The 16,119-nt window shown below is 30.2% G+C and overlaps 1 protein-coding gene across 2 annotated transcripts in view; it reads left to right on the top strand.

The window, feature by feature from the left end:
* The window catches only part of LOC130447783 (adipokinetic hormone/corazonin-related peptide receptor variant I-like), a 67,327-nt gene that overhangs the window by 24,640 nt on the left and 26,568 nt on the right, over positions 1-16,119 (top strand). For both annotated transcript variants that reach the window (XM_056784797.1, XM_056784796.1), the window contains exon 3: positions 12,613-12,840. In XM_056784797.1, the coding sequence (XP_056640775.1) occupies positions 12,613-12,840 (228 nt within the window). The remainder of the gene's footprint in view (positions 1-12,612; positions 12,841-16,119) is intronic.

Raw genomic sequence — 16,119 nt, 5'->3', positions numbered from 1 at the left:
ATATCTCATAGATCCTATTGACTGCGCCAATTCAAACATATTATTATTGTATGAGCGAAAATATGATGGAAGTGAATAATAACAACAATTCTGCCACCTTCTACAGCATTCCTATATTTATATAAATAATAAGTATAGAATAGGGAAACCATCTTCACTAATGGCATGAAGATTGATCACCTCTTGAGCAAAACTTTTTATAATCATAGATAGAACCCAGTGCTTACGGTTGATCCATCAATTCCTGTCCTTTTAAAAAATCTAGAATGTGGAATTGCTTTAATTGCCAAAGATCTTCGTCTTCTATGTCAAACGCTTCCAGGTGTAGTGCTCTGGAACTCCTTAGTCCTTTGACATTTCCAGAGAATGTGGATAGAGGTTTCGTCCTCTGTGCAACAAAATCTGCTATTAGTATTAGTACATTGTTCTTACTTAGGTTGAAACATTTAATAGATCTACTCTAGATTATAGTTTCCCAGAAGTCTTTGTTTCCAGTGCTTTTTCCATTATTCTGTAGCTGATACCACAGAAGAGTTCGGGTCCCACAAAGGGATTATCAGCTCCCTTTTAAACAATCCCAAACGGCTGCTTGACTATCGGACAGGATAATGATTTCCTGTTTGCGATAGCTCTTCTTTATATTGAAACACATTTTTCAATTGCATTAATTACTGGTTGAAAAATGTTTGGTACAAGCTTTTAGAGTGATTCCTAATCCAGTTCCGTCTGCTATTTTTGATTCCATTTAACGGTGTTTTGTTCCCACGAGTTTTCTTTGATGATTCCGTCTCTGAACCTTCTAGCTGATGTTTTCTCTGCCACGCTTTCTAGTACTACGTGGAGAGACGGGAGAATCACTTTTAGTGCAAGTTTTCATTACCCCAGCTGCACATAAGCAAGTCAGTTTTTGTACCTTTGAGAAATTGACTCTCGTGGTATTCAAACTAGTTCTGGTACCTCAAACCACTGCCCCATATGTGATGATTGGTCTTACAATTCCCATGTACATCCACCTTAGGATCTATGGGTTACAACCCCAATTTCCTGCAAAGTTTCTGCACACCATCGGAGGTTTTACGGATTTCTAGATATTTCCAATCGATTATTTGCTCATTTGGCTTTATAGTATTGATTTATAATCATCAAAGTAATTAATATTCCACAAAACAATGCAGCTGCAGGTCTCGTTATTTATTTATTTTAATTATAAGAATGGGTTGTAGTTTTTCTGAATTTCATGTGGAAACGGCTATACTGGTTTATCTACAGACACGGTAGACAGAGTAGGCTTCAGGATAAACAGCTAAGAGTAGTTAACGTTTGGAGCAAACATATGTTGTCTATAGCATCTAAAATAAATTCTAATCGATAAATGTTGAATAAAATTGATTGCATACGAAAGTTTAAAAGATTTCCATTATATTATAATATTTTTCAAGCACTTATTAACTATACTACCCTGTATATATAGTTTACATATCTGGGGAAAAGCCGTGGCTTTGTCCTAGAATGATATTCGGCCTTGTTATTATTTATTTTTGCAGGAAGAACTTGATACAAATGCAGGACGTAAATCCTCTCGAGTACATAGTTTTCATCAATAATTCTTGTTTTCCTCAATTACTAATGGAAATACTGTGATATTTCTCCATTATTTTTGTTTGCAATATGAGCCGGGATACTTCGCAAAACGAAATATTTCCAATTCTTCGGATTTTACTCGTCTAATTTCACTGTGAGGTGCGCAAACAAAAAACGAAAACCAAACTAAGTAGAGTACAGGTGTGCAAATATGAACAATTACTCAGTTTTATTTGAAGTTACCAAAAATGTGGCTATCAAGACCTACTAGTTACAATTGAAATTGTTAACGCTCTGAAATTGTACGGCATGGCAACATTGTAAGAAAGAATGACGTTTACATGGACGCAATTGAAACAAATACTTTATAATTGTAGCTTCAAGAAATAACGGAACTTTTACAAGAAACTTTTGCTGGGGGGATGTGTTGAGGGTGTGAATCGAACCCTGTCCTCTATAACTACGAGTCGGCTGCCTAATTTTTTAATATTACATAATTTCTTTTTTTAATAAACATTACGCCGTTTATAGGTGTGGCGTGGCGTGGCGAGGCGTACGTGCGGGCTCAATGACGTTCAAAAACTTTTCTCAAACATCATGTCAATGGTTAACAATCCAGAACTTTCACAGGGACAATCTGTACAATGTAAAGATAGCAAAAATGGATTTTTTAATCGATTTTTCAACAAAAAGGTATTCTTTGTCCAACTCGATAAAATTTATGGTTTAGGAGATATGTCGATTTTTAGATCGTTGTACATGTCAAAGAAACCGTTTGCTATAAAAAGACATTCTGTAGAACCTAATCATAAATTGTAATTATTTATTGGAAATACTCACTGGTGGTATTGAAACAGAATCAAACATTACGCCGATTATTGGTTGGCGTGGCGAGGCGAGGCGTGCGGGCTTAATGACTTACAACAATTTTTCTTAAACGTCAAGCCTAATGGTTAACAATCCGTAAATTCCACAGGGACAACCTGTATAATCTTAAAATAGCAAAAATGGATTATTTTATCGATTTTTCAACAAAAAGGTATTCTTTGTCCAACTCGATAAAATTTATGGTTTAGGAGATATGTCGATTTTTAGATCGTTGTACATGTCAAAGAAACCGTTTGCTATAAAAAGACATTCTGTAGAACCTAATCATAAATTGTAATTATTTATTGGAAATACTCACTGGTGGTATTGAAACAGAATCAAACATTACGCCGATTATTGGTTGGCGTGGCGAGGCGAGGCGTGCGGGCTTAATGACTTACAACAATTTTTCTTAAACGTCAAGCCTAATGGTTAACAATCCGTAAATTCCACAGGGACAACCTGTATAATCTTAAAATAGCAAAAATGGATTATTTTATCGATTTTTCAACAAAAAGGTATTCTTTGTCCAACTCGATAAAATTTATGGTTTAGGAGATATGTCGATTTTTAGATCGTTGTACATGTCAAAGAAACCGTTTGCTATAAAAAGACATTCTGTAGAACCTAATCATAAATTGTAATTATTTATTGGAAATACTCACTGGTGGTATTGAAACAGAATCAAACATTACGCCGATTAATGGTTGGCGTGGCGTGGCGAGGCGTGCGGGCTTAATGACTTACAACAATTTTTCTTAAACGTCAAGCCTAATGGTTAACAATCCGTAAATTCCACAAGGACAACCTGTATAATCTTAAAATACCAAAAATGAATTATTTTATCGATTTTTCAACAAAAAGGTATTCTTTATCCAGCTCGATAAAATTTATGGTTTAGGAGATATGTCGATTTTTAGATCGTTGTACATGTCAAAGAAACCGTTTGCTATAAAAAGACATTCTGTAGAACCTAATCATAAATTGTAATTATTTATTGGAAATACTCACTGGTGGTATTGAAACAGAATCAAACATTACGCCGATTATTGGTTGGCGTGGCGTGGCGAGGCGTGCGGGCTTAATGACGTACAACAATTTTTCTTAAACGTCATGCATAAGTAACTTCCACAGGGACAACCTGTACAATCTAAACATAGCAAAAATGGATTTTTTAAGGTACTCTTTGTTTAACTCGATAAAATATATGTATATAATTGTATAAATTGTAATTATTTATTGAAAATACTGACAGGGGGTATTAAAACACAATCAAACATTACGCCTCTTATTGGTTGGCGTGGCGAGGTGAGGCGTGCGGGTTGAAGTTTTATTCTCAGGAAAAATCTGTTGATTTCAATGCCATTCAAATACTTCGTATTACCTATCGAATTCTTTAAATCAAATATCTCTTGTCGTAGATCTATCGGTGTGAACGAGATCTTTGATTCGACCCCACAAATAAAATTTTTGTAGTCATTATGAAACATTGTAGTAAAATTCTGTACACAGAAATGTCTCGAACGCACAAAAAAGTGCAATAGGATTGAGATCGGGGTAATATAGTGGCAACTCGAAGTTTTGTAACCATATTTGTTATTTATAGCATTCATAGTAGTCTAAAATACTCTATGCTAGGCAATGATAATCGTTTATCTTGTGCAATAGTTAAAAAATCATTAAAAGAAGAGAAAGTCTGTTTGACAATATATTTTGTAGTGGTTCGGAAATTCGTGGAAGTTTAGTTGAAGAAAAATGAGGATAAACTTATAATCTAATATCATTCCTATACTAAATCATCTTATAAATCTATCTTACCGCTAGATGGCGTAAATTTATTTAGAATTTACGTATTGCACATTTTCTTTGTCACCTGATTCGCGACTTCTTACACGGCGTTTCTTTGTTAACAAACTCCCAATATATTTTTGTGAAACGCATTTTGAATGATAAAAAAATGGAGTTTAAATTAAAAAGTTCCAGATGATATCGCACTCCTCTAAGTTGGAATTTCAATTGAAATTGCTTTGTAAAAATAAACGTTAAAACGATGAAATGGAATTCGTAATAGATTGTCCACATTTATATCATGAATAGCAATTATCACAGTAATTCCTTGTTATTTATTACAGGAAATAATAACGAAAAACGAGGTATGTCTCTTCGCTAATTCAATTATTTTCGAGATTAAAATATATCTCGAACGAACATCTCTAATAATTCGTTTTTCTTCTCCGTATTCCATGGTAAAAACACCCACTTACATTTCCACGAAACGAAAAAAGTAAATTACAGTCACGATAAACAACGTTATTGCTATAATTTAATTTATTCAATAACTAATATTGAAACTGATATTTTATGTATTTATTTCAAATATAAATATAAATAAATATCTGTATTTGTATTTGGTACAGCAAAAAATATTATTAATTTTGGAATGTTTACATAATACAGTTGATCTGAAATTGAAACTTTAAATAGAAAACAAAATCCATACTCTAATGTTTTTCTTATTTATTACAATACACTTAACTAACTGAATAATTTATTTAAATTCTTTTATTACTTTCTACGACTATTTATTATAAATTAACTAAACTGGGCTTCGGAAGCTCCCTATATTTCGAAAACTCCTTATATTTCCCAGAAGAACTCTCAAAATATCTAGAAAATAAAGAAACAAAATAAAAAATGAACTATTCTAGAAATTATTCGGCAGAAGCAATGTAAATAAACCGCTTGTTATAATAAAAACTTCAAACATCAAACGAGTTTATGAAAATTTTAAAGTTCTAACCTATTAATTTATATAATTTACTCATCAGTTAACTAGCTTAATAATGTATTTAAATTCTTTTATTACTTTCCACGTCTATTTATTATAAATTAACTAAACTGCGTTTAGAAAACTCCTTATATTTCCCAGAAAAATTCTCAAAATATCTAGAAAATAAAGGAACAAAATAAAAAATAAACTGTTCTAGAAATTATTCGACAGAAGCAATGTAAATAAACCACGTGATTTAATACAAACTTCAAATACCAAACGTATTTATGAAAATTTTAGAGTTCTACTCTATTAATTTATATAATTTACTCATCAGTTAACTAGCTTAATAATGTATTTAAATTCTTTTATTACTTTCCACGACTATTTATTATATATTAACTAAACTGGGCTACGAAAGATCCTTATATTTCCCAGAAGATTTCTCAAAATTTTCACAAAATAAAGAATCAAAACAAATAAATAGACTATTCTAGAAATTATTCGGCAGAAGCAATGTAAATAAACCGCTTGTTATAATAAAAACTTCAAACATCAAACGAGTTTATGAAAATTTTAAAGTTCTAACCTATTAATTTATATAATTTACTCATCAGTTAACTAGCTTAATAATGTATTTAAATTCTTTTATCACTTTCCACGACTATTTATTATATATTAACTAAACTGGGCTACGAAAGATCCTTATATTTCCCAGAAGATTACTCAAAATTTTCACAAAATAAAGAATCAAAACAAATAAATAGACTATTCTAGAAATTATTCGGCAGAAGCAATGTAAATAAACCGCTTGTTATAATAAAAACTTCAAACATCAAACGAGTTTATGAAAATTTTAAAGTTCTAACCTATTAATTTATATAATTTACTCATCAGTTAACTAGCTTAATAATGTATTTAAATTCTTTTATTACTTTCCACGTCTATTTATTATAAATTAACTAAACTGCGTTTCGAAAACTCCTTATATTTCCCAGAAAAATTCTCAAAATATCTAGAAAATAAAGAAACAAAATAAAAAATGAACTGTTCTAGAAATTATTCGACAGAAGCAATGTAAATAAACCACGTGATTTAATACAAACTTCAAATACCAAACGTGTTTATGAAAATTTTAAAGTTCTAACCTATTAATTTATATAATTTACTCATCAGTTAACTAGCTTAATAATGTATTTAAATTCCTTTATCACTTTCCACGACTATGTATTATATATTAACTAAACTGGGCTACGAAAGATCCTTATATTTCCTAGAAGAATCAAAATTTTCACAAAATAAAGAATCAAAACAAATAAATAGACTATTCTAGAAATTATTCGTCAGAAGCAATGTAAATAAACCGCTTGCTATAATAAAAACTTCAAACATCAAACGAGTTTATGAAAATTTTAAAGTTCTAACCTATTAATTTATATAATTTACTCATCAGTTAACTAGCTTAATAATGTATTTAAATTCTTTTATTACTTTCCACGTCTATTTATTATAAATTAACTAAACTGCGTTTAGAAAACTCCTTATATTTCCCAGAAAAATTCTCAAAATATCTAGAAAATAAAGGAACAAAATAAAAAATAAACTGTTCTAGAAATTATTCGACAGAAGCAATGTAAATAAACCACGTGATTTAATACAAACTTCAAATACCAAACGTATTTATGAAAATTTTAGAGTTCTACTCTATTAATTTATATAATTTACTCATCAGTTAACTAGCTTAATAATGTATTTAAATTCTTTTATTACTTTCCACGACTATTTATTATATATTAACTAAACTGGGCTACGAAAGATCCTTATATTTCCCAGAAGATTTCTCAAAATTTTCACAAAATAAAGAATCAAAACAAATAAATAGACTATTCTAGAAATTATTCGGCAGAAGCAATGTAAATAAACCGCTTGTTATAATAAAAACTTCAAACATCAAACGAGTTTATGAAAATTTTAAAGTTCTAACCTATTAATTTATATAATTTACTCATCAGTTAACTAGCTTAATAATGTATTTAAATTCTTTTATTACTTTCCACGTCTATTTATTATAAATTAACTAAACTGCGTTTCGAAAACTCCTTATATTTCCCAGAAAAATTCTCAAAATATCTAGAAAATAAAGAAACAAAATAAAAAATAAACTGTTCTAGAAATTATTCGACAGAAGCAATGTAAATAAACCACGTGATTTAATACAAACTTCAAATACCAAACGTGTTTATGAAAATTTTAGAGTTCTACTCTATTAATTTATATAATTTACTCATCAGTTAACTAGCTTAATAATGTATTTAAATTCTTTTATCACTTTCCACGACTATTTATTATATATTAACTAAACTGGGCTACGAAAGATCCTTATATTTCCCAGAAGATTACTCAAAATTTTCACAAAATAAAGAATCAAAACAAATAAATAGACTATTCTAGAAATTATTCGGCAGAAGCAATGTAAATAAACCGCTTGTTATAATAAAAACTTCAAACATCAAACGAGTTTATGAAAATTTTAAAGTTCTAACCTATTAATTTATATAATTTACTCATCAGTTAACTAGCTTAATAATGTATTTAAATTCTTTTATTACTTTCCACGTCTATTTATTATAAATTAACTAAACTGCGTTTCGAAAACTCCTTATATTTCCCAGAAAAATTCTCAAAATATCTAGAAAATAAAGAAACAAAATAAAAAATGAACTGTTCTAGAAATTATTCGACAGAAGCAATGTAAATAAACCACGTGATTTAATACAAACTTCAAATACCAAACGTGTTTATGAAAATTTTAAAGTTCTAACCTATTAATTTATATAATTTACTCATCAGTTAACTAGCTTAATAATGTATTTAAATTCCTTTATCACTTTCCACGACTATGTATTATATATTAACTAAACTGGGCTACGAAAGATCCTTATATTTCCTAGAAGAATCAAAATTTTCACAAAATAAAGAATCAAAACAAATAAATAGACTATTCTAGAAATTATTCGTCAGAAGCAATGTAAATAAACCGCTTGCTATAATAAAAACTTCAAACATCAAACGAGTTTATGAAAATTTTAAAGTTCTAACCTATTAATTTATATAATTTACTCATCAGTTAACTAGCTTAATAATGTATTTAAATTCTTTTATTACTTTCCACGTCTATTTATTATAAATTAACTAAACTGCGTTTAGAAAACTCCTTATATTTCCCAGAAAAATTCTCAAAATATCTAGAAAATAAAGGAACAAAATAAAAAATAAACTGTTCTAGAAATTATTCGACAGAAGCAATGTAAATAAACCACGTGATTTAATACAAACTTCAAATACCAAACGTGTTTATGAAAATTTTAGAGTTCTACTCTATTAATTTATATAATTTACTCATCAGTTAACTAGCTTAATAATGTATTTAAATTCTTTTATTACTTTCCACGACTATTTATTATATATTAACTAAACTGGGCTACGAAAGATCCTTATATTTCCCAGAAGATTTCTCAAAATTTTCACAAAATAAAGAATCAAAACAAATAAATAGACTATTCTAGAAATTATTCGGCAGAAGCAATGTAAATAAACCGCTTGTTATAATAAAAACTTCAAACATCAAACGAGTTTATGAAAATTTTAAAGTTCTAACCTATTAATTTATATAATTTACTCATCAGTTAACTAGCTTAATAATGTATTTAAATTCTTTTATTACTTTCCACGTCTATTTATTATAAATTAACTAAACTGCGTTTCGAAAACTCCTTATATTTCCCAGAAAAATTCTCAAAATATCTAGAAAATAAAGAAACAAAATAAAAAATAAACTGTTCTAGAAATTATTCGACAGAAGCAATGTAAATAAACCACGTGATTTAATACAAACTTCAAATACCAAACGTGTTTATGAAAATTTTAGAGTTCTACTCTATTAATTTATATAATTTACTCATCAGTTAACTAGCTTAATAATGTATTTAAATTCCTTTATCACTTTCCACGACTATGTATTATATATTAACTAAACTGGGCTACGAAAGATCCTTATATTTCCTAGAAGAATCAAAATTTTCACAAAATAAAGAATCAAAACAAATAAATAGACTATTCTAGAAATTATTCGTCAGAAGCAATGTAAATAAACCGCTTGCTATAATAAAAACTTCAAACATCAAACGTGTTTATAAAAATTTTAGAGTTCCAATACACCTAGGCAGGATCGGCGTTCGTACTAATACAGAAAATTGTCTGAAGCAAAGTTAAAAGAAAAATTTTTCACTATCCTAAACATAGAAAACTGTTGTCTATTTATGTTTTTTATTATTTAGCTTGTCACGGCTGTTCTTCTATAAGCTATTACTAATTTTCTAATTAATTTTCCACTTTAAAATTCGCTTTAGGTTACGCTATAGGTTGAGTTCCTTTACCGATGATTCCAAAAAAAAGCTGTGGTACTAAATTCCGTGGAAATTTGACCATACAACGTTCTCTATAATTGCAATTGATTGCGAATAAATTCTATGGAACACCGAGGCTTCTATTTGCATTCTGGAAATGAGGCAAATAAGTTTTTTCCTATTTTAAATTGATGCAGTGTACCCAACTATGATCAAATATGAATTTATTCCCATTCGAAACGAATGGGAGACTGGAGCGGTGAATATTGGTAACTCGTAAACGAATCATCTCATTGTTGATTTAAAAATTAGGCAAGAACAACACACGACTGCGTTTTGTCACATTTGGAGAGTTAATTTGAAAATTTCACTGTTTTCCATTAGGATGAACGTATGTTTGATAACATATATGATTTAGGGGATATGTAGATTTTTAGATCGTTGTACTTGTCTAGAAAAACCGTTCGCCATAAAGAAACATTCTCAAAAAAATTATCATAAATTGTAATTATTCATTAAAACTACTAAATATTTGTACTAGATACTATAGAAGATCTAATTACTGTCATAAGTAACAACTTGAAAGAGATTCATAATTGAAATTAATAATTTTTAATGTCAATTTGCTGTCAATATTTTCAAAATCTGTCATCAATAATTATCACATCGTATTTAAAATTTCAATATGGTAAAATTTATCTTTAGTGGATTTGCCGACGTGCATTTGATGTATGATTTGTAACTCGTCTGGTAACAGCCAGAAGATTGTATACTGAATCTATAATATATTGAAGAAAAAATTTCGAAAGATCCAAAAATACTACAAAAGAACGTGAATAGTAGATTTCTACCAAAATCCTGAATTAGTCCTTCATATTTTCATAGTTTAAGTTTAAATAATATCCTAGAAATTCATGTACAACAACTGAAAGCATTCAATAAATATTTTTCATCATCTTACATAAGTACATTTGCAGATTCTATATCTTTCATTAGGCGATAAATATCTGGCCCTACAAAGATTTTTCTAGAGCAAATTAACTTTATCTACATTCCTCTCAAAGTAGACCAGCTTACAGACAAGAAGCCTGCAAGTAATGGCCAGAGTAATGACATAGCAGGTTCATACAAAGACCAGAGGATTTAGATGAGGAATCTGTTAATCCAGATTTATAACATCAAGAAATCTTAGAAGCAACGACAGAAAGTGACAAACTGATTTGGAGAGATGTACAATTCCGTGAAACAAAATCTACATGTATCCAAAGAAAAGGAACAAATTCGAATTCGGGAATTGAAAGGCGAGTTGGAAGCCCTGTCAGCGCTGGATATTGATAAGAACTTCCTCCACGGCTAAGGGGCATTGGTAGACCAAGAATTTGTTGATGAGAACTTCCTCCAAGGCCAAGAGACAGTGGCAGATCAGGAATTTATTGATAAGAACCACCTCCATGACCAAGAGGCATTAGTAGACCAATAGACCAAGAATTTATTGATGAGAACTCCCTCCATGGCCAAGAGGCATTGGTAGACCAAGAATTTATTGATGAGAGCCTCCTCCATGACCAAGAGGCAGTACTAGACCAATAGACCAAGAATTTATTGATGAGAATTCCTTCCATGGCCAAGAGGCATTGGTAGACCAAGAATTTGTTGATGAGAACTTCCTCCAAGGCCAAGAGACAGTGGCAGATCAGGAATTTATTGATAAGAACCATCTCCATGACCAAGAGGCATTGGTAGACCAATAGACCAAGAATTTATTGATGAGAACTTCCTCCATGGCTAAGAGGCATTGGTAGACCAGGAATTTATTGTTGAGAGCCTCCTCCATGACCAAGAGGCATTAATAGACCAATAGACCAAGAATTTATTGATGAGAACTTCCTCCAAGGCCAAGAGGCATTGGTATACCAAGAAATACTTAAAGAAAGCATATTGAAGAAGCTACTAGAATTCTAGTAATGGTAGACTGGAAATCAAAATGCAGAAACAGCGACAAACTAAGTCAGGACAAACGACAAAAAGAACAGGGGGAATAATTCGTCCCAATGAAGGGATTTGTAGGTGCCCAAAGCGCTAGCCATAATGCATAATAATGAATGATGAAGAGAACCTGATGGATTTGTAGTTGGATTCACATATTTTTAATATTTTAGTTTACACTGAAATCCTATTATCCAGCTACGTATTAAGAAGATTTATTGGTACTATGAAACTCAGTAACGAAGTGTTGTAATTATTTCGATTTATTTGAAAACAATGTCCGAGAGAATGGAAGCTCCTTTCGTATTTGTGTTCGAGGTAATTCTTAGAAAAACATCTCTTTCTATATAACGGAAAAAGATCAATCAGTAAATTGTCAAACGTTTCTAAAATATCCTAAGTAAATATTTGTGTTCGAAGAAAATGGGAAATGAATGGATATAGTTTAGTTTCCATATGGGTATTATAAAAACAGAGTTAGATAAATTATTTTTCTTTCTTTGTAGTTTATCGTTGTCTATATAATCACGCAGATATTAATTACCTGGAGTATTAGATTTTATAGACCTAGCTGTGTTTGAATAACCTAAAATTTCTTCTTCTTTATCTGCTATCTATTAATGGATATTTACAATCACTTCTGATTATTTTATCCTGTCTTTGGTGGTATAAATTAATTCTTCAGTGGCTCTTATCCCTTTCCAATTTTTGACGACATTCTTTTTTTTCCTAATTCTCGAAAATCTTCAGTTTTATCAAGAGTTAAAGCGTTTTTTAACATGTTTTCATTTTCTTGTCTCTCAAAATTCTTCGTGAGAAGAAACGCCTCCAATCACGGTGTTAATTTAGCATTTTGTGAATCTTATTTTGATGTTAATTTCGTAAACACCTTTTTCAACTTGTTTATACTTTAATATACGAGGGAAATTACGAAATACAGGAACGTTTTAATTTCGAGTTTCCAAGTTAAACTTTTCATTAATTTATTGTTTTTGTTTACAGGTAGGATGGAGGTTAACGGGGCGTTGGTTGGCTGGAAACGTGGCTTGCAAAGTATTCCTCTTTCTGAGGGTATTGGGGCCTTACCTGAGTAGCAATATCATAGTTTGCGTTTCCTTGGATCGGTATTTCGCGGTTTTGTATCCACTTCGGGTAAGCGATGCAAGACGTCGAGGAAAAATTATGTTAACAGTTGCCTGGAGTGCATCCTTCATATATTGCATACCGCAGGTGAGATTTATCTTAGGCGGGAATCTATATAATGTAAAAGTGGAAAATTTAATTTTGTACTTTATAATCATACATCGAAAATTGAGAATCAATTGGTTTGGGACGAACAAACAGAAACAAATCAAAGGAAATTAACAGCAACTTTTATAATTATCATTATTATTATCATTATCAATAGAATAGAACTGATGAAAACATTGAATAACAAACTGAATATTATGCAGAATTATTCAACAAATAATTTGTAAATCAACGATCAACGCAGTACGGGTCACTATTTACAGATGAAGTTCAATTTTAAAAAGACGGGAAAAATGATTCACGTAAATCACAGTTTTGGACAGAAGAAAATTCCTATGTTATTCAAGAATGTCTATTTGGCCTTTCTAAAAAATATTTTGTCGAATTTGCTTCCCAACATGAACTTTGATATCCGGGGGACGACAAAAATTGACTCCAAATGATCTCAATTGACCTGAATTGTTTTGAATCGACATCAATCGAAGTCAATAGACATCATAAAACATCATTGATCAATATCAAATGATAATAAAGACTCAATAGGCTTAAATTGATGTTAATCCACAATATCTGTCAAAAATTGACTCCAAATAATCTCAATTGACCTGAATTGTTGTGAATCGACATCAATCGACGTCAATAGACATCAAAAAACATCATTGATCAATATCAAATGATAATAAAGACTCAATAGGCTTAAATTGATGTTAATCCACAATATCTGTCAAAAATTGACTCCAAATGATATCAATTGACCTGAATTGTTGTTAATCGACATCAATCGAAGTCAATAGACATCATAAAACATCATTGATCAATATCAAATGATAATAAAGACTCAATAGGCTTAAATTGATGTTAATCCACAATATCTGTCAAAAATTGACTCCAAATGATCTCAATTGACCTGAATTGTTTTGAATCGACGTCAATAGACATCAACAAACATCAATGATCAACATCAAATGATATTAAAGGCTCAATAGGCTTAAATTGATGTTAATCCACAATATCTGTCAAAAATTGACTCCAAATGATCTCAATTGACCTGAATTGTTGTGAATCGACATCAATCGACGTCAATAGACATCAAAAAACATCAATGATCAACATCAAATGATAATAAACACTCAATAGGCTTAAATTGATGTTAATCCACAATATCTGTCAAAAATTGACTCCAAATAATCTCAATTGACCTGAATTGTTGTTAATCGACATCAATCGAAGTCAATAGACATCATAAAACATCATTGATCAATATCAAATGATAATAAAGACTCAATAGGCTTAAATTGATGTTAATCCACAATATCTGTCAAAAATTGACTCCAAATGATCTCAATTGACCTGAATTGTTTTGAATCGACATCAATCGAAGTCAATAGACATCATAAAACATCATTGATCAATATCAAATGATAATAAAGACTCAATAGGCTTAAATTGATGTTAATCCACAATATCTGTCAAAAATTGACTCCAAATAATCTCAATTGACCTGAATTGTTGTGAATCGACATCAATCGACGTCAATAGACATCAAAAAACATGAATGATCAACATCAAATGATAATAAAGACTCAATAGGCTTAAATTGATGTTAATCCACAATATCTGTCAAAAATTGACTCCAAATGATCTCAATTGACCTGAATTATTGTGAATCGACATCAATCGACGTCAATAGACATCAAAAAACATCAATGATCAACATCAAATGATAATAAAGACTCAATAGGCTTAAATTGATGTTAATCCACAATATCTGTCAAAAATTGACTCCAAATAATCTCAATTGACCTGAATTATTGTGAATCGACATCAATCGACGTCAATAGACATCAAAAAACATCAATGATCAACATCAAATGATAATAAAGACTCAATAGGCTTAAATTGATGTTAATCCACAATATCTGTCAAAAATTGACTCCAAATTATCTCAATTGACCTGAATTGTTGTGAATCGACATCAATCGACGTCAATAGACATCAACAAACATCAATGATCAACATCAAATGATAATAAAGACTCAATAGGCTTAAATTGATGTTAATCCACAATATCTGTCAAAAATTGACTCCAAATAATCTCAATTGACCTGAATTGTTGTGAATCGACATCAATCGACGTCAATAGACATCAAAAAACATCAATGATCAACATCAAATGATAATAAAGATTCAATAGGCTTAAATTGATGTTAATCCACAATATCTGTCAAAAATTGACTCCAAATGATCTCAATTGACCTGAATTGTTGTGAATCGACATCAATCGACGTCAATAGACATCAAAAAACATCAATGATCAACATCAAATGATAATAAACACTCAATAGGCTTAAATTGATGTTAATCCACAATATCTGTCAAAAATTGACTCCAAATAATCTCAATTGACCTGAATTGTTGTGAATCGACATCAATCGACGTCAATAGACATCAAAAAACATCAATGATCAACATCAAATGATAATAAAGATTCAATAGGCTTAAATTAATGTTAATCCACAATATCTGTCAAAAATTGACTCCAAATGATCTCAATTGACCTGAATTGTTGTGAATCGACATCAATCGACGTCAATAGACATCAAAAAACATCAATGATCAACATCAAATGATAATAAAGACTCAATAGGCTTAAACTGATGTTAATCCACAATATCTGTCAAAAATTGACTCCAAATAATCTCAATTGACCTGAATTATTGTGAATCGACATCAATCGACGTCAATAGACATCAAAAAACATCAATGATCAACATCAAATGATAATAAAGACTCAATAGGCTTAAATTGATGTTAATCCACAATATCTGTCAAAAATTGACTCCAAATAATCTCAATTGACCTGAATTATTGTGAATCGACATCAATCGACGTCAATAGACATCAATGATCAACATCAAATGATAATAAAGACTCAATAGGCTTAAATTGATGTTAATCCACAATATCTGTCAAAAATTGACTCCAAATAATCTCAATTGACCTGAATTATTGTGAATCGACATCAATCGACGTCAATAGACATCAAAAAACATCAATGATCAACATCAAATGATAATAAAGACTCAATAGGCTTAAATTGATGTTAATCCACAATATCTGTCAAAAATTGACTCCAAATGATCTCAATTGACCTGAATTGTTGTGAATCGACATCAATCGACGTCAATAGACATCAAAAAACATCATTGATCAATATCAAATGATAATAAAGACTCAATAGGCTTAAATTGATGTTAA

The sequence above is a fragment of the Diorhabda sublineata genome, chromosome 8 (genome assembly GCF_026230105.1).
Source record: "Diorhabda sublineata isolate icDioSubl1.1 chromosome 8, icDioSubl1.1, whole genome shotgun sequence".
In the NCBI taxonomy this organism is placed as follows: Eukaryota; Metazoa; Arthropoda; class Insecta; order Coleoptera; family Chrysomelidae; genus Diorhabda; species Diorhabda sublineata.
The sequence above is the reverse complement of the archived record's forward strand: the minus strand, read 5'-3'. Positions and strand labels throughout refer to the sequence as shown.